Below are 19,167 nucleotides of genomic sequence, written 5' to 3'. Positions count from 1 at the left end.
TTGGGTTAAATGAAGGAGTTATATTATATTCAAGATCATGCTTTCACGTCTCTGCACAATATTTAAAATGAAATTTACCGTTGGTCTTTATAGCTATTGTTGAGAGTGAAGGAGAATTTCCTGTTGTGTATGTTTATCAGGAACTCAAGGGAGACTTCATTAGTTAGTCGGAACATAGAAAAAATGATGAACTCTTCTCAGAAGAACTCTTAAAGTTTTCACTTTACTTTTTCCTGCCTGCGTGCTGTTCAGAAATGTGTGCGCGTGTGTTTTGTATTCAGGAATCATTCAAGACGAATATTTTCGCACTACAAGATGTGTGGTTAAGGTTATTTTTAATATGTACAACTTTCCCTGTTTTCATCTCCTTGTAAGATGTGTATTGTTTAATTTCCTGTTGTGTATGTTTATCAGGAACTCAAGGGAGACTTCATTAGTTAGTCAGATCATAGAAAGAATGATGAACTCTTCTCAGAAGAACTCTTAAGGTTTCACCTTATTTTTTCCCCGCCTGCTGGCTCTTTAGAAGTGTGTGCGCGTGCGTTTTGTATTCAGGAATCATTCAAGGCAAATATTTTCGCACTGCAAGTTGTGTGGTTAAGCTTAATTTTAATATGTATAACTTTGCTTTCTCAACGATGCATGTGTTTCTACATTCGTCCCTGTTTCTATCTCCTCGTAAGATGTGTATTATTTAATGTAACACCTTGTGTAAAAAGCTGGGTTATATGAAGGAGTTATATCATGTTCAAAATCATGCTTTCACGTCTCTGCACAATATTTAAAATGAGATTTTACCGTTGGTCTTTATAGCTATTGTTGAGAGTGAAGGAGAATTTCCTGTTTTGTATGTTTATCAGGAACACAAGGGAGACTTCATTAGTTAGTCAGAACATAGAAAAATGAGAACTCTTAAGGTTTCACTTTACTTTGTCCTGCCTGCTGGCTCTTCAGAAATGTGTGCACGTGTGTTTCATATTCAGGAATCATTCAAGAAGAACACTTTTGCACTGCAAGATGTGTGGTTAAGGTTATTTTTAATATGTATAACTTTTGTTTTCTCAACGATTCATTTGTTTCTATACTCGTCCCTGTTTTTATCTCCTTGTAAGATGTGTATTGTTTAATGTAACGCCTTGTGTAATATAAATGCCTAAATGCTTGCCTATTCCCACATTTCGGCTGATGATGACGCAAATCAGCGTTGAAACTAGTTCCAAGTACAAATACATGTTATAAATAAACTATAACATTTTGTATTGAAAAGGTGGACCGTTTTAAGTTTTCCTATCATCCTTTCTCAGTTCAATATGGACAAAAATGAAATTCCTAGGTTTAAACTCCCTGGACTGACGTTTCAGTTCTGGTTCGTACGCCCTGGCCCAAAATTCATCGATGGTGATTATTTGTGACAAGAATTGATTGCCATCCTGTTGCCAGCGTGCAAGGTGGTTGGAGCATATTGCATAGCGCACCCATATTTGAACTTCTGTCAGTGCATGTGGTACCCACCGCGATGCGATTTTGCGCAGTTGCAGCTCATTACGCAACATCCTGTGGACGGTGCATTTCTCGATGCCACTTGTCCTCTCTAACTCCAGTAGTGTCCATCGTCTGTCTTCATCCAGGAACTGCTCGATGACGCCACGTGCCACGTCGGTCCGCACACTGACAGGTCGTCCCAAACGTTGCTCATCACTGGTTGACACACGTCCTTGCTGAAACTTTCCTACCCATCATACTACTGTACAGTATGGTAGGGCTTTATTCCCAAGGGTTTCCACTAATTCACTGTGACATTCCTTCGCATTTCTCCCTCGGGAACGGCTATTTTGATTTAAGTGCGCTGTTCAACACCGGTTACTTCCATCTCGCATGACACTCACCAACTGACTGATTTCACAGCCCTCGCTGCGCTACTACCTGCTATCACAGAGCCATCTGTTGTTCTGCATACACACTATGCCTGAAGAACTTCCACCCGACACATATACGTTTGTGATCGTTTCACATATCTACAAGAAAAAAAACAGTTGCCATGACTTTTGCTCCAATCCTCGTATATTTATTTACATTTATTAATGGAAGCATCAACACATTGCTGGTAAATACGTACTTCATATTAAGAGCACAACATTGAGCTACCTTATATCTTCATTTACATGGTCGTCACAATTAATCACAAGTTCTAAACTTCAAAATTTCAGTGGGCGGGGGGATTGAGAGGATAAATCCCCCTGCGTATGTCCCTAGCAGTGTACTAACATTGTTTTCAATATATGAGCAGTAGGATTGGGTAAGAATTCAAAATGCCAGAGGTCATACTGCACAGCAGTTTCACCAATACCTCCAAGAGGCATTACCAGGCTGAGCAACTGCATAATGAGTGAAAACCAATGTGAAGGATGATGCTCAGACAATGCATGTGAAGAACAGGCAAAAATAGAGAGGTGTTGTATGATTCATGAGATAATCTATGAGACAAGACTGGCAGTTACAACTGTGCCATACATTATGAAAGAATGCTTCATCTTCATGTGCCTTGTCCTCCCAGAACATGGGCGATCAGTAGCATGATCTGTTTCAAATCCATAGTTGTTCTAAACCAAGAAACCTATTTAGCCCAAACCATTGGTTTAAATTATTGAGACACAAAATTCTTCACTGCACCTGGAGTATTACGTGTAGAAGATGATACTTACTGTTTCGTGTCGTACGACCAAAGTATTCAAGGTTTCTTCTTTTGATGGTGTCGAGAGTGGTGGTGATGGTGGTGATTGTTGTTTTAAGAGGAAGTATAACTGGGCAGCCATCCTCTATTAACACCAATCAGAGAGGAAACAATTGAAGGGGCCCGACACTTCAAAAATGAAGATATCGGTCAAAGGAAGAAAAGAGCCACAAAGGGCATGAAAATGCAAGAGTCCCTAGGCCCCACGACCTAATACCATCGGGGTCAGAAAAGAACAGGTGTTAACGAAGGGAGCTCGGATAGGATAGATGAAAGTGAGGAAGTGAGGAGCGTGGCACAAGTAAGTGGAAGCAATACCAGGACTCAGCTAAGGGCCCCATTTCAGGTTATTTGTTCATGTGATTCAAAACCTCTACACTTGTAATTTTGGCTGTCCAAGCTATTTTAGCTATCCTTCAGTATGTCCACATTTCAGATGCCTCCAGTCTCTTGCACTAGGTGTCAGTGTTCAGGCTTCCATGCCATACAACAGAATGCTAAATACATAACACTGAAGTAGCCAAGTGTGAAGTGTTAAGGACAGATCGCAATTTGTCAAATATGTCTAATTTTTTTTAAACGTCCTGGCCTCAATCAATAAGTGATCACCGGGTGAGGTGGCCGTGCAGTTAAGGGCACAGCTGTGAGATAGTGGGTTCGAACCCCACTGTCGGCAGCCCTGAAGATGGTTTTCCATGGTTTTCCATTTTCACACCAGGCAAGTGCTGTATCTTAACTAAGGCCATGGCCACTTCCTTCGCACTCCTAGGCCTTTCCTATCCCATCATTGCCATAAGACCTATCTGTGTTGGTGCGACATAAAACAAATCTGTCATTGTATTGGTCTTGTATCACATCTCCTCCTAAACCAGTGAAGCAATTTCAACCAATGTTGGTACTCTTATGTCTTAGAATCAGGAGACAAAATGTGTGTGGGGGGGGGGGGGGTAAGACATCCCAAATACTCTTAGGGGTAGAGGGTGAAGAATAAAACTGAAAATAGTGTCAAATCCATACTTTTTGGCATCGCTGAGATGAATAACGACACTCCGGATTTTTTAAAGTTCCAAGTTCAGCCCCCTTTGAGGTGGTGGGCGAGGGGGGTTGTGATATATAAAAATAATCAAAAATAGTGTTGAATCCATAATTTTTGGCATCACTGAGATGAATAGTGACACTCCAGATTCTTTCAAGTCCCAGTTCAGCCCCCTTTGGGGTGAGGGTGGGGGCGAGGGCAGATATAAAAATAATTGAGAACAGTATGGAATCCATACTTTTACGGGGTCGCTGAGATGAATAGTGACACTCCAGATTCTTTCAAGTCCAAGTTCGGCCCCCTTTGGGGTAGGGGCAAGAGGGGAGTGAAATATAAAAATAGAAAATAGTGTCAAATCCACAGTTTTCGGGGTCGCTGAGATGAATAGTGACACTCCAAATTTTTTGTCCTTTGGGGGTGGGCTGGGAGAGGGGAGTGAGACAAAACATAATAAAAAATAATGTCGAATCCACAGTTTTTGGGGTCGCTGAGATGAATAGTAACACTCCGATTTTTTATAAGTCCAATTTCAGCCCCATTTGTGGAGGGGAGTCAGATACAAAAATAATCAGAAATAATGTCAAATCCGAAGTTTTAGGGGGCACTGAGATGAACAGTGACACTCCAGAATATTTGTTTGGCCCAAGTCAGTCAGCCCCCTTTGGCATAGGGGTGAGAATGGGGGAAGAAATAAAACGACCAAAGTGACTGAGATTATGGATGTATGTGTGTATTTTCCAGCATAGCTGTCAACTAAATTTTGTGCAAATATTACTTACTACCTGTAAAAAATGCTGTGGGGGCAAGACACCCTAGATACCTAGGGGAAGGGGTGAAATACAAATATGAATAAAAACGACAATTAATCGTGTCAAATCCATAGTTTTCAGAACTACTGGAGCGATTTGAACCAAACTTCGTACACACTCCGGATGTTTTAGAAATCCTACTTCAACCTCCTTTCGTAAATAAGAGGATGGGAAAAGGTAAAAAACAAAATTTCCAAAATGACCAAGATAATTGATGTACTTGTATGTGTGTCTGTTTCAGCATAGCTCTCAACAAAAATTTGTACAAGTATGACTTATTACCTGGAAAAAGAATACCATAGCAACTAACACCGTAACAGTCAAGGCAATAAACGAATAAATGAACATACATATAACATTGTTTTTCTTCAACTAACCTTTCCATACCTGATTTACATCTTTACAGACGCAAATCTCCCGCAACGAAATTGACGACGACAAATATTAATGTACAGTCCATACTTTTCGAGGTCGCTGAGGTATAACAATGACACTCCGGATGTAGTTGAAGTCCATGTTTGGCCCCCATTGGCATGGAGATGGGAAGGGTTGGAAAAGAAAATGTCCAAATTTACCGAAATTACGGATGTAGAGTATGTGTGTTCTTTCCAGCATAGCCCCCATACAAAATTGGTACACATACGATTTACTATCTGAAAAAAATACTGTTGGGGTAAAACACCCCCAGCACTCCTAGGGGAGGTGGTGAAATATCAAAATAAATGAAAATGACTGATATTAATGTTGAATACATTGTTTACAATGTCGCTAAGTTGAACTGTGACACTGGATGGTTAAGCCATACTTCAGCCGCAATCAGTATGGAGGTAGAGAAGGGGTGAAAATAAATATAATAATAGCCGAGATTATGGATGTATGTGGGTAAGTTTCATCATAGTTCTCAATGAAGCTTGGTACACATTTGATTTATCATCTGGAAAAAGAATACCATGAAGATGAAACATCCCAACCCCCACTCGGGGTGGTGAATGGGAAGGGATGACATGTAAAAATAATGGAAAATAACTGATATTCATGTTGAATCCATTGTTTATGTGTTGCTTAGAGGAAATGTGATGCTCTGAATACCATTTAAGTCCACGTTCAGCCTTCATTAAGATGGTGGGCTGAGCGGGGCTTAAAAGTAAATAGTCTAAAATGACCAAGATTAGTGTTGAATCCAGTGCATTTGGGGTCACAAGGCTGATTGGTGACAGTCTCAGTGACAGTTGGACCGAGCTCGATAGCTGCAGTTGCTTGTGCAGGCAGTATCCAGTATTCGGGAGATACTAGGTTCGAACCCCACTGTCGGCAGCCCTGAAGATGGTTTTCCATTGTTTCCTATTTTCACACCAGGCAAATGCTGGGGCCGTACCTTAATTAAGGCCACGGCACTTCCTTCGTACTCCTAGCCCTTTCTCATCCATTGTCGCCATAAGACCTATCTGTGTCGGTGCGACGTAAAGCAGCTTTAAAAGTAATAAAGATGACAGTTGAAATCATATCTAGTGCGACCGGTAAATACATATAGTTATCACTAATTATTTGTTTTGAAAGGTACAAATAATACATCCCGTTCAATTTGAGCTTCCACAAGGACAAACTTTTACTCAAGAATTAAATAATCTAAAATTTCAAATCAAATACATCTAAATAACTCTAAAAGTACATAATAAATCTAAAATCAACTTCTCAAAAAAATTTCTATAAAATTTCACTTCAAAAGGTAAACATTCAAAGACTATCTGGGCAACGCCACGTACTACAGCTAGTTGTAGCAATAACTGATTTGCAATTAGGCTTGTCGCTCAGGTGGCAGTTGTTTACCTGATTTTTCTTAAACATTTTCAAAGAACTTGGAAATTTATCAAACATTTCCTGTGATAATTTATTCCAATCCCTTACTCTTTGTCCTACAAATAAATTAATATTTTCCCCAATCTATTCTCATGAATTCCAACTTTATATTATGATCTCTCCTACTTTTAAAAGCTCCAACTGAACTATTAGACTTTTTAAAGAGGAAATAACCTCTCCCTTACTCAGTAGTAGTTATCAAGAAAGGAACAGGTTTTCTTAGATCCATCATTGTCATTAAGTTATACAGAGGAACATCAAAAGGGAAAGAAAATGACAGGTCAGTGTGCAAAACAGGTAGGAATGGAAGGAAAACACAAAAGGATTAGGGCAATCTCCACATCTTCATACACTGCCATCTCTCCTCTCAAATTTCAGTTCTTCTACACTTCCCACATCAAGACTATCAAGGTCGAATCCCACCCACCTGATGAAAGAAGCTCATAAGGGGTCGATGTGGAGATTATCTTTGTCCTTTTGTGTTTCTCCCTCTTTCAACACTGACATATTGTGTTTTCCCTGTTAAGTGTTCCTTCCCATGTTTCTGTCTTTCATTATATATGACTTGATTGTTTGTTCCTTTCCATCATTTACAAAATCATTACACATTTACCTGCAACTGAGCCTTTTACTGCTGAATAAGGGAAAGTCTATGTACTCTTTAAAAAATCTAACAGTTCAGTTGTTTTGTCCTTAACATTTTCAGAGCTGCTAGGTTTGAACTCTAACCCTGGGGAGGGTGCATCCCCACTTTTACATCCTGGGGTATAGGAAATTCCCTATACTTGAGGCAAGGTATACATTGGCCAGACATGCCGGTCCATTGGTACTCGTATCAAGGAACATGAACAAAATATTCGTCTCAACCAGCCAGACAAATCAGCAATAGCTGAACACGCCCTATCGTCAGATCATAATGTTGTGTTCCAAGATGCTCGAGTTCTTACCCACACTAGACACTACAGGTCCAGAATTATACGGGAAGCTGTAGAAATACGTAGAAATCCTAACACTTTCAACAGGGACACTGGCTATCAATTAAGTAATACGTGGTTGCCAGCCATTAAAAATTTTCGTAGATAGTTCCCTTTCCTGTCCCTTCACTATTGTTATTTTGTTTCGGTGTTTTCCAAATTTATATGTTCCTCATCACCAGATGTTTCATTCCAGGCTTGTGTCAATAGCATACTTTCATATGTGACACCTGTTATATTACGTGACTCCCTCTAAGACTGATTCTGATGGTTCCATCAGCTTCCGCTTTGAATGCTAGCGCTGTACCGCATGCGGTGAGCCATCTGATGATGAATGAATACACCACTTCCACTTCTATTATTAACGTCTAAATTCAAACTTTCATTCTTGGAGAAGTCTTCCTTGTGAACAGTCGAGATTTTCTTCTGAAGACACAGAGCAATGTTCTCTGCTAAATGTAAAGAAGTTCACCTTATTTTCTTGACACCATATAAGCAAAAAAGACTATCATGTGTATAAGTATGGGCCGTGAAAGCATCAATGGTAACATGATAAAACTTATTAAATTGATTTATTAGGAAAATATACAACTTAATACAATAATAAGAAGTCTGAGCATATTTTCTAACTTCCATAAAAATGGAATGCTTTCATAAAGCTCTGAATAAAAAAACAGGCATACAAGATTGTTTCCATGAGCAAACATCATCAAAGAAATGATACTCAAAGAAGGAGTTGTTTACCATGAAGCTCATCATTTTATGTCACATAAAATAGCGACGCCTCGTAAAATCCAATGTTCTGGAGGTTTGTTACTAGGCAACCATAAAGGAGTGACGTAAGTCAGGTCTGTGCGGTTGGGCTTCTTGTACACTGGGCACTGGAACATAAAGGGAAATATTGAGCTCATACATACAGAAGACACGTATCTCTTGCAAGTGCTCTTACTTGTATTAAGTAATAGTAAAAGTAATTTATAAAAAGTTCATACCAGGTAGAGCTTAGGATCCTTAGGTGCTGTACTGTTAATGGCGAAAATATGAACCACCGGTAGAGACACATACAGCACCTTCATTGGAGATTCCACGAGCTTGCTGTTCTTCTTGTCCCAGCCTGCACCTTCCAAGTACAGTCCGTACACATAGACTCCTTCCTACAGGAACAAAGAGAGACAATTACAACTTTGAAAAGAATTCATTCATTTCATTTTGGATAGCGCCCGCCTGGTGGCCATGATTGTTAAGTCGTCGAGTCTTTATGGTCTGACACCGTGCTTAGCTGGTTGGAGTCCCATTTGTTGAAAAACTGTCATCATCAGCATGTTGGCCAGCAGTGTAGGGGAGATGGTGGTATACAATTTTGAATCACTAGATTGCGTGCTAAGAGCCTGAATTCCATTCTAAACTTCTCCGCAGTGTTCATATGGAGTGAGGGCATATGACACTGTTGATGGTGATTCGTCCATCAGATAGAGATGTAAAGCTTTGAGCAGACCCCTTGGTGTTATTCAACAGGAGAAGGTTACGTGCCAACACCGGGTTTTACCCTCTTGCAACCTCATTATCATCATCATCATCATGATCATCTCAAATCAAGGTCACCTATAAAGACCTACACCAGGCAAGCCGAACATGTCCTCAGCCACTCCCGGCACTAAAAGCCATATGACAGCTGAGGGAGTAAGTGAGTGATAATTTTGGATAGCTAAACTAAATACATAATTATCATAATTTTATTGGAGATGTGACCAGGAAAACAGGACTTTCTATTAAGTACCGTACCACTTGCCTCAGTAGAGGCAATTGGGAATATGAAGTGTGGGGCAAAGAATGTTCAGACAACAAAAGGTACCCAGGTTTGTGGGATATAGTGAGGTGGGAAGGAGGGGCAGGGTATATACATTTAAAAAAAAAGCTAATTCAGACAGAAAGGTAAGTGTTAACAGTTTACCAACTTAAGAGCAGTAATAATAGTTTTTATATATTTTGATTCAATACTATGCAATAAAACTTTCACCAAAGGATGAATATTATACATGTATTACAATTATATAGAAGTATGGCATGATTATAAAATTAAAAGTCATCAGTATTTGACCACACATAAGAAGCTAACAGACACTATAAATAGACTGCCCGACTGATGAATGCACATGGCAAGTGGGTGAATCGTACCTCAATGTCTATGATCTTGGCAAAAAAAAAAACTAACTGCTACCCTTCCTCATAGCACATGCTAAGTCTCCACTATTTGCTATGATGCAATAAAAATCAGTTAGCTGCGATGAACGACATTTTATGATATTTCCACTAATCATTTTGTTAATAATTTTTAAAATAAAGGAAAGAATTATCTGATAAGACAACAGGACTTATACCATTTTAAAAATAATTCCTATAATTCTCAGTTTCTGCTGGCTAAAATGAAATAAAAAATGTAATGTTTCCTCCACAAAGTGAGGGGATGACTGACCCCCTTCGCCCCCCCTAATCGCCGCTACTGACTTGCCTGGGAGCAGCTTGAACAAATTCAATCCCAAGGGGTGTAATATTGACATCATCAATGACTTAAAGGCAATCATTGCTTGAACCTGGCTAATTCATGTTGAATTATAAACAATCAATAGCCACTTCACTGTGATTTGAATTCCACTTAAAACATGGTGACTTGTGGTTAACTGGTTCTGAAACTGAGTGGTCAGCAAACTGGCCTTGATTTTGATACCCAGCCAAGTTAGGGATTTTAACTGCTTATGGTTAACTCTGTTGGCTCAAGGACTGAGTGTCTGTGTTCATTTTAATAGACATCTCTTCATCTACATACAACAAAGCATGCTATGAATCACCACAGAAATGTGTAATAGTGAATTCTACACCCTTTTGTACTTTCTTCTAATGTGAGGGATAAATGAACGTTTGTCAAGCCAAGATCTCTCAATTACCTTTTTATATCATCCAGCTTTGACCTGCATAAAACTTGTTTGGCACATATCTGAGAGGGAGTGACCTGTCTCATTAAATCTGTCTACAAGAACATTTCATTTACCATTTTTATAAATGCCGTAGAGAGGAAACCGGCACTGAAATTATTCTTGGCTGTTTTATTAAAACAGTTTTATTAATGGCAATGTGAGGATTAGTCAGTTTTAAGAGTTTTTAATATTAATTAGTTTTAATATTAATTTAGTTAGTAATTTATTTAAATACATTTTCAATTCTATTAATTTTGTAGTTTTAACTATTTTAAGTATCTTAGTATTTTAAAATTTTGAGTGGAATGTGGTTAAGTGTAAGAGAGAGCCTCGGGCCCTAACTTGGCCACTGTAAAAAAGGGCGCTAATAAATAAATAAACAAATAAATAAATAAATAAAGAAATAAATAAATAAATCAACAAACAAACAAACAAACAAATAAATAAACAAATAAATAAATAAATAAATAAATAAATAAATAAATAAATAAATAAATAAATAAATAAATAAATATTTTCAATGAGTGTGCATTAGTAAACATTGTCACTCAACATGCTCTAAAACATGGCTTCTCACAGCAGACAAGTGCTTGATAAAAGTTATATTTTCATTATTTTTATCTAATCATAATCCCTCATATCTAGAAAAAAAAAAAAACAGAAACTTTACTAATATGTAGACATTCTTACCTATTCATATAAATTTGAAATGTGCGGGAATACGAGGCTGTAAAACAAATTCCAGTCATAATGAAATGTAAGAAGTTGCTTCGAATTTGTATTCGAATGGCAATAATATTTCCATTTGTGCATACCTTCAATATCATCTTCACTCTGAGTATCTTTGCTAACATCACCTTCTGAGCCACTATCACCACATGAAAATATATAAATAAAATTTCATAAGATCTCCTATTTTTGTTATTATTATTATTATTATTATTATTATTATTATTATTATTATTATTATTATTGAACAATTATTCTTTCTTTCCTGCGAACCAGCCAAACTTAGGACCATGCCAATACCACTTCACTTCCTTCTTATCATCCCTTCTTCCTTCCCCTTTCTCCACAGTGCCTTCATTCTTTCAGAATGTTACGCTTTTCTCTCTTCAGTCCATTTTCCCCCTCTGCGCTCTTTCTTTTCTTCCACAAGAACTTTTATGTTGAAAAGTCTTTTCCTGAATTGGTCTCTATCACGACATTCTTCATTGGTAATTCCTAACCTCTTGAGTTCTTCCTTCATCTGCTTGGCATATCGCCCCTGGCTCTTCAAGTAGTATATTTTATTAAAAATTTGTTTATTTAACCTTGCTGGATTCATTCTGACCAAGTGTCCATAGAATTGCAGCCATCTTTTCCTTATTGTTGTTTCCAGGTCTTCTGTTCTTTTGTATATCTGCTTATTTGATCGTAATCTGTAGTTTCCCTCTACCACCCTTGGGCCGTAAATCCTCCTTAATATTCTCCTTTCAATCTTTAGTAGTTTTTCCAGGTTCGTTAGTGTTGCTGTTTGCACCTCATACAGAATCACTGGTTTTACCACAGCATCATAATGTCTTAATTTGGCATTAATGGAAAGATTCTTTTTGTTGTAAATGGCTTTGGTGGCAGTGTTTAGCCTTTCCAACTTAAGTCTCCTATTTTCCATGGCCTCTTTATCCATCCCATTGCTGCTGATAATCTCTCCTAGGTATTTAAACTGCTTTGTGACCTTCACTTCGCCATATTTCGTCTGCATTGTTCTCTTCACATAATTCCTGTCCATGCTCATCATCTCTGTTTTTTGTGAAGGAGATTTTTAAACCTGTTTTCTCGGCTATCTCCTGTAGTTCATTTATCTGTGTTATTGCTTCCTGTTCTGTCTCAGCAATAAGATATCTGTCTCAGCGAAGAGTGCCAAATCATCAGCAAAGGCCAAACACTTGGGTCTGACATGTTTATTTTTACTACCTATTATAGCACCTGAGTCATTATGTTCCCACAGTGTTTTCATGACCTTATCTAGAACCACGTCGAACAATGTTGGTGATAAGCTGTCACCCTGTCTCAGACCTGTTTTTATCTGGAAGGGTTTGCTGATCTCTCCTCGAAATTTCACGTTGGATATGGTGTTTGTTAGTATTAACCTAAATAAGTTGAGTGTTTTTTGATCAATGCCATATTCTCTGAAGATGTCCATTAATGTGTGTCTATCTATTGAATCGTATACTTTTTGAAAGTTAATGAAAGAGATGATGATGTTCTTTGGTTGCGCATTGTAATATTTGATTATCATTTTTAGACTCAAGATTTGATCCTGACAAGAACGCCCTCTCCTGAAGCCATCCTGATACTCTCCCAACTTGTGGTGTTAGTCTGTTCAATAGGAGTTAAGAAAAAATCTTATATGTAACAGATAAAAGTGTTATTCCTTGGTAGTTGTTGACGTCTGTTTTTGGTCCCTTTTTATGTAGCAGGTAGGGCCCTTTTCGGAGGCAGTCCTACCCAGGGAGTGGCACCCCTGCCTATGTGAGTCCCAGAGCACACTGACCTGGTGTGTAACATCTGGTAAGGGTCCCAGCTCAGGGTTATGAGTGAACACCTCAATGACTTCTACAGCGAAGAAGGTGGACTTCGGTATGGTGGAGATGGCAGAAGAGGCAGCCCTGTATTCAGGGATTAATATGAGTACAACCTGCTGCCTTGAAGGTTGAGGTGACTGGACACCAAATGCTAAGGGAGAAAACCCGGAAAGAAAATCTCTGTCTGTGTTAGGCTCAACAGAGGGATTACTGAAGAAGTTGCTTTCAAGAATAATACGAGCCTCGGACGTAGGAATTCACGACGACGACATCAGTTTGGTGCGAATGACGGTTTACAGCCCGATGTTACACCAGCTACCCAAACCAAACAAAGACAAAGTATCAGAGTGGGAACATTAAATATCCTGACATTGACAAACAAAACTGAAGAGCTGGTCAACCTCATGGAAAGGAGGAAACTTCTGATCATGGGCCTGAGTGAAACAAAGTGGAAGAAAACTGCAAAAATGAATATCAGATTGGACTATAGTCTCTACTGGTCTGGAAATGAAGTAGAGTCTAAGAATGGAGTAGGATTTTTAATACATAAAGACATAGATGCTTGTAGTGAAGTTGAGTTTGTTAGTGAAAGGATAATTAAGTTATTTGTGAACTTAGGAGGGAAAAAGTACAATGTGATCCAAGGCTATGCTCCACAGGTAGGATGTTCAAAGGAGGAAAAGGCCAACTTCCTTAATAACTTGGAAGAACACACTGAGTATGACAATCTAATTGTAATGGGTGATTTTAATTCACAAGTTGGCTCACAACGACGACATCAGTTTGGTGCGAATGACGGTTTACAGCCCGATGTTACACCAGCTACCCAAACCAAACAAAGACAAAGTATCAGAGTGGGAACATTAAATATCCTGACATTGACAAACAAAACTGAAGAGCTGGTCAACCTCATGGAAAGGAGGAAACTTCTGATCATGGGCCTGAGTGAAACAAAGTGGAAGAAAACGGGAAAAATGAATATCAGATTGGATTATAGTCTCTACTGGTCTGAAAATGAATTAGAGTCTAAGAATGGAGTAGGATTTTTAATACATAAAGACATAGATGCTTGTAGTGAAGTTGAGTTTGTTAGTGAAAGGATAATTAAGTTATTTGTGAACTTAGGAGGGAAAAAGTACAATGTGATCCAAGGCTATGCTCCACAGGTAGGATGTTCAAAGGAGGAAAAGGCCAACTTCCTTAATAACTTGGAAGAACACACTGAGTATGACAATCTAATTGTAATGGGTGATTTTAATTCACAAATTGGCTCACAATGAACAGGATATGAATCCATACTGGGCCCTCATGGAATGGAAAACAGAAATGAAGAGGCAGAATATATGCTAGATCTATGCATGAGAAACAACCTGATAGTGAGTAACACTTGGTTCAAGAAAAGGGACTGCCATAAAATTACAAGATATAGCTGGGATGATAAAATAGGTACAGTAATAGATTATATTCTGATAGATCAAAATGTATGGAAAAATGTCAATGATCTTAAGGTCATTCGAAGTGAAGACCTTGGTGGAGACCATAGACTGTCGGTTGCAGTTATTGCAGAGGAAAGACCTCCCAAAGTCTGTAACAAAATAATCCAAAAAATAAAAACTTGGCGACTAACCAAGCCAAGTGTAAAGGAAGAATTCAGGGAAGGTATCCGCAGGTTGTTGCTGAGAGAAGAACTGAAATTGGTAGATGAAGAATGGGACACTCTAAAGAAGGTTGTGGTTGGTACAGCAGAAAAAGTATGTGAACGACAGAGTCAAATAAGAAAACCTAAAGAAACTGCCTGGTGGAATGATGATATCAATGCTATCAATGACAGAAACCATGCAAGAAGATCCTTATATCAAGCAAGAATGCAGGGAGATCAACATGAAATAGAGGAGAAGCTGTCACTTTACAGAAAGAAAAAATTACAGGTCAAACAGTTGGTTGTAGCTGAAAAGCAGAAATGCAAGGAAGATCTGGCTACCAAAATAATGCAGGATGGAAATAAAAAACTATTATACAGTATTGTTAAGAATAGAAGAACTCAAAATGAATCTATCCAATCTGTAGAACTTCCTAATGGTGAGATGACTAGGGATAAGACCAAAATATTACAGGAGTTCCAAATGCACTTTGAAACTTTGCTGAACTGTTATGAAATGTCACTCCATTAGACGACGAACCTTATGATTTTGGCAGCAAAAATACCACTAGTCTGACATGGTTGGAAGTGGAGATAGCAATATCTAAGCTGAAAAACAACACATCAACTGGATCAATTTCCAAATTTCTTGTACTGTGAAGTACTCTCAGTAAAGCAGAATGTAGCTAAAAGTAACATTATTTATATTTACTTTTGACTGTGGTTACTTAGGATTTTCTTTCAGTATGATAGCTAGATGTTGGAAGGTGTCTTCAATGTAATTTATTTATAATATATTTTCAGATTCAAAAATAATGAAAATTAATATTCTCTTATTCCCAATGTAAAGTGAATATTAAATTAACATTGTAGATGCATTTTCATCAGTGATACTTTGTAATGGTTTAATTATGGTGTCATTTAAAATCTTTTAAAAGTTCACATTTTAATTGTGACGTGAGATGATGACAGTTTTTATTTCCTTAAAATTTGTATGGGAAGCAAGATAAACATAGTAATAATCAAATTAATTCATTAACAGACAGGCAATGTACCCTAATAATAAAAGGTGATACATCTGAGTGTTACCAGAGTTAGAATTTAAAAGGTGCTCATATTATGTGAAGTATATATTGATAGTAATTGTGGATTGTTATTGTACTGTAAGAAATATCATAGTGGGTTGTTGATTTGATTGTGATATTTCTGAGATGAGCATTATGAATACATCAGAGATCAAAATTTTGCATCTGGCTAAGTTTGAAATTCATTTAATGCAAGTGGTTCTGACCTCTAGTCATCAAGATTCTTGGTGTTGTGATGAAATGCAGGCACTATCCCGCTACTCTCTGAAATTTAATAATGGAAGAAAATTTGACAGCAATCTCATCAGCAGACTGAGTAACTGCTAAGGTTGCTGTTTGCTTGTGCTGCTTGACAGTGGTCTCATCAGGCTCTGTGGTAACAGTTTTTCATGGGCCCATTTACTAGGTTTCTTGGCAAGCCACGATGGACCATGTCACCAATTTGAGTGATGATTTAATTTCATGGGACATATTCCTCTTGACAACACATCAGCAGGGTTATCTGTACATGGTACATGGTGCCAGTTGCATTCCAAATTTCTGATACCCAATTCACAACGTAAGTCTTCCATCTTGTAGGGATTTCATCTAACCAAGCTAGGACAACCATGGAGTCTGTCCACAAGCCAGTGCTGTGGATTATTAAATGCAATATAGGAATTACCTTCTTTGTCAATCTAGCAAGACACTGGGCACCACAAAGCTCCAGCCTTGGGAGTGATGTTTGCTTAACCAGGGCAAATCTCGATTTGGCAAAGAGTAAATGCGAAGAGATTTCTCCCTTGAACTTTTTGCAATGAAAATTGAGACAAACTTTACAACACTTAAAATATCTGGGAGATTTCCCCCTGACTAGGAACAATTTAGATTATTTCAAGCGATATGTAAAGTGAGAATGGGACTCCAGATAAATGCAGATAAATATTGGACAAAGTGAAGTTTACTGTACATTTGCATTTGAAGTGGAAGTAAAACTGTATTAAGACATAGTGTGGTGTTTATAATATTGTTTGGTTCCTCCTTGGCCTGATATGAAGTAACAAATAAAATTGTATAGTTATGTAAGTAAATAACAGTGTTCTAAACAGAAATCTGTATACAACAGAACATTTTTAAAGTCCCATGCGATTCTGTTATGGGCAGGTTAAACTGTACATCCTTCCTCCCCCCAATATACTCTATCAATTTGTCTGCCATGCCTCTGAAAGTCAACACATTGATTACTGCTGTTTTTGTTATTATCTGTTCAGCCTATCTATCTAAAGACAGCAATGTATGAAGATTTGGGGACAGTCCTTTTCCTTTTTTCCCCTTTGTTTGAATGTTGGTCCTTGTCTATTTTTCTGTTGCTTTATCTTCTGATACCAACCTGTCATGCGTTCATTTCCACGTCTGACTTAATGATGATCATTATTAGTACATATCATCCCACTGAAATCAGTGATGACTATTAAGGACTATTAAGTTAATGTATATTACAAGACTTACCCCAGGAGGTTTTCTCACTTCTTCTTGGAAGAGCTTGGTAACTTCATTATGAAGAGTAACTGAATCAAGCGCCCAGCCCTTATGAGCTCGAGCCACCTCCTGTCGCATGGCCGTCAAGAATCCTGTGACACATGTTATATATTTTAATAAAATTTGCTAGTGTTGCAATTCATTTAACAGAAAAAATAACTTGTTTATTAGCTCCTTGTTAACCCCTCAGCGCCGACCTCTATACGTGGTATAGACCCTCTTTTCTTCCGTAGCCGCCGACCTCTATACGTCATTTAAACCCATACATGGCTTCACAATTATGACTATAGCGCAAAGAGTTTTGTAGTTATTGATATGCAAATTGTTTTGTTGCCAAGAAGACATTTTCAGGTTTATCAGTGTTGTAAATAAGAACTGAAAATCATTACAATGTAGTTGTTTTTGCAAGGTTAATTATTTGTCAAGTAAGTCTGAGCAATAATTTCTGCTTTTTTTAAAAAGTCTGTTTGCTTCATTCTTTTCCATAGAAGAAAATAAAGAAATGATGATCTGAGAAGTTTGTCTTTTCGCGTGATATTCTTTGCTCTATTTGTACATTGGGATTGTGGTTTATTTATTATATTTGTCTTTATTTCTCAGCTCGTAATATTTTTGTAACTCTCCACGAGCGCTCTGTGTAGGCATCAGCAAGTGCTGCTTTCTGTCATACGATACGAGAGCCAGTTGTTCATGGTATATATCTCGCTTGAAAGACGATGTCTCGACCTTTTATCTGAAATATGTATCGAGTTGGTTTGTTTCGCATACAGTAAGTGTTATTCCCCTCATTTAGTTTCGTCCTGCTGCTTTCGGTCTCGCTGCAGCTTTATCAGTCCGTGTGGCGCGCTGCGCTCAGCCGTGGTTTGACTGACAGTAACGTGCTTGGAATATTGTATAATTCAGATGAACGTTTAGTCGGAAGTAGTAGTGACAGTATTAGCAGCACTGATAATGAAATAGATGATGTGGCAGTGGTAAATGATGAGAGTGACGATGAGGAGGAAACAGTACTTGGAAATTTCGTGTAGGAGACTAAAGATAATTATACAGGTGAAAGGGAAGTTTTCAACAGTGAATTATGATTCCTAAATTCTCTAATAATATTCACACACGTCACAGAGACAAATATTGAGCAATTAGGTTTACCTCATCAGAGCAGCTTGTGAAAGGTTTGTTTACAAAATACGCTCGCTCGGGCGGGGAAAGAAATATTCAAGGCCGGCGCGCATCAGATAATACAGTTCCAAGGTTGCAGAAAAGACATTTTATCAGGAAATTAGCACCGAAGAGTGAGAAATCCAAACCTCAGAGACGTTTTATCGTGTGTTAAAAACACGACGAAAAGAAGACATCAGTGTACTGCTGCCAGGAGTGTGACTTGGGTCCCTGTCTCCAAGAGTGCTTCGAACTCTATCACTCGGAACTAAATTACTAAGGAAATGTGAAACAATTATGTAATTATCTGCACGTACTTAGTTCTGTCATAAGGAATTCCAAGTTTCGTGAATATCGGGCTACTCTTATACTTGTAGTAACGTTGTAAGTGAATCAATGTATTTCAGTCGTGCGTAGTTGAAATATCATCCGGCCGCGGGGTAGGAAGCTCTTTAAATGGCTGCGACGCTGAGGGGTTAAATAACCTCTAGCTTTATTGTTATCAGAAAATTAAAAATTAAAAAACAAATCAATCAATCAATCAATCAATCAATCAATCAGTCAATCAAATCATCTGCATTTAGGACTGTCGCCCAGGTGGCAGATTCCTATCTTCTTAAATTCTTAAATTTTTCAGGGATCTTGGAAATTTATTGAACATTTCTCTTGATAAATTATTCCAATTCCTTACTCCTCATCCTATAAATGAATATTTGCCCCGATTTGTCCTCTTGAATTCCAACTTTATCTTCATAATAGGATCTTTCCTACTTTTAAAAGCTCTGCTCTACTAATGTCGTCAACGCCATCTCTCCTCTGACAGC

The 19,167-nt window shown here is 38.0% G+C and overlaps 1 protein-coding gene across 1 annotated transcript in view; it reads right to left on the bottom strand.

Moving 5' to 3' along the window:
* Positions 1–8,143: 8,143 nt before the first annotated feature.
* The window catches only part of LOC136877673 (dynein axonemal heavy chain 8), a 353,345-nt gene continuing 342,321 nt past the window's right edge, over positions 8,144–19,167 (bottom strand). Inside the window, exons 29-31 of the mRNA XM_068228699.1 lie at positions 17,159–17,280; positions 8,400–8,561; positions 8,144–8,288 (exon numbers count right to left, since the gene is read on the bottom strand). Of these exons, the coding sequence (XP_068084800.1) occupies positions 8,163–8,288; positions 8,400–8,561; positions 17,159–17,280 (410 nt within the window). The 3' untranslated portion in view covers positions 8,144–8,162. The remainder of the gene's footprint in view (positions 8,289–8,399; positions 8,562–17,158; positions 17,281–19,167) is intronic.

Source organism: Anabrus simplex, chromosome 7 (genome assembly GCF_040414725.1).
Source record: "Anabrus simplex isolate iqAnaSimp1 chromosome 7, ASM4041472v1, whole genome shotgun sequence".
NCBI lineage: Eukaryota > Metazoa > Arthropoda > Insecta > Orthoptera > Tettigoniidae > Anabrus > Anabrus simplex.
Note: the sequence above shows the minus strand (reverse complement) of the source record. Positions and strands in the feature narration are given on the sequence as shown.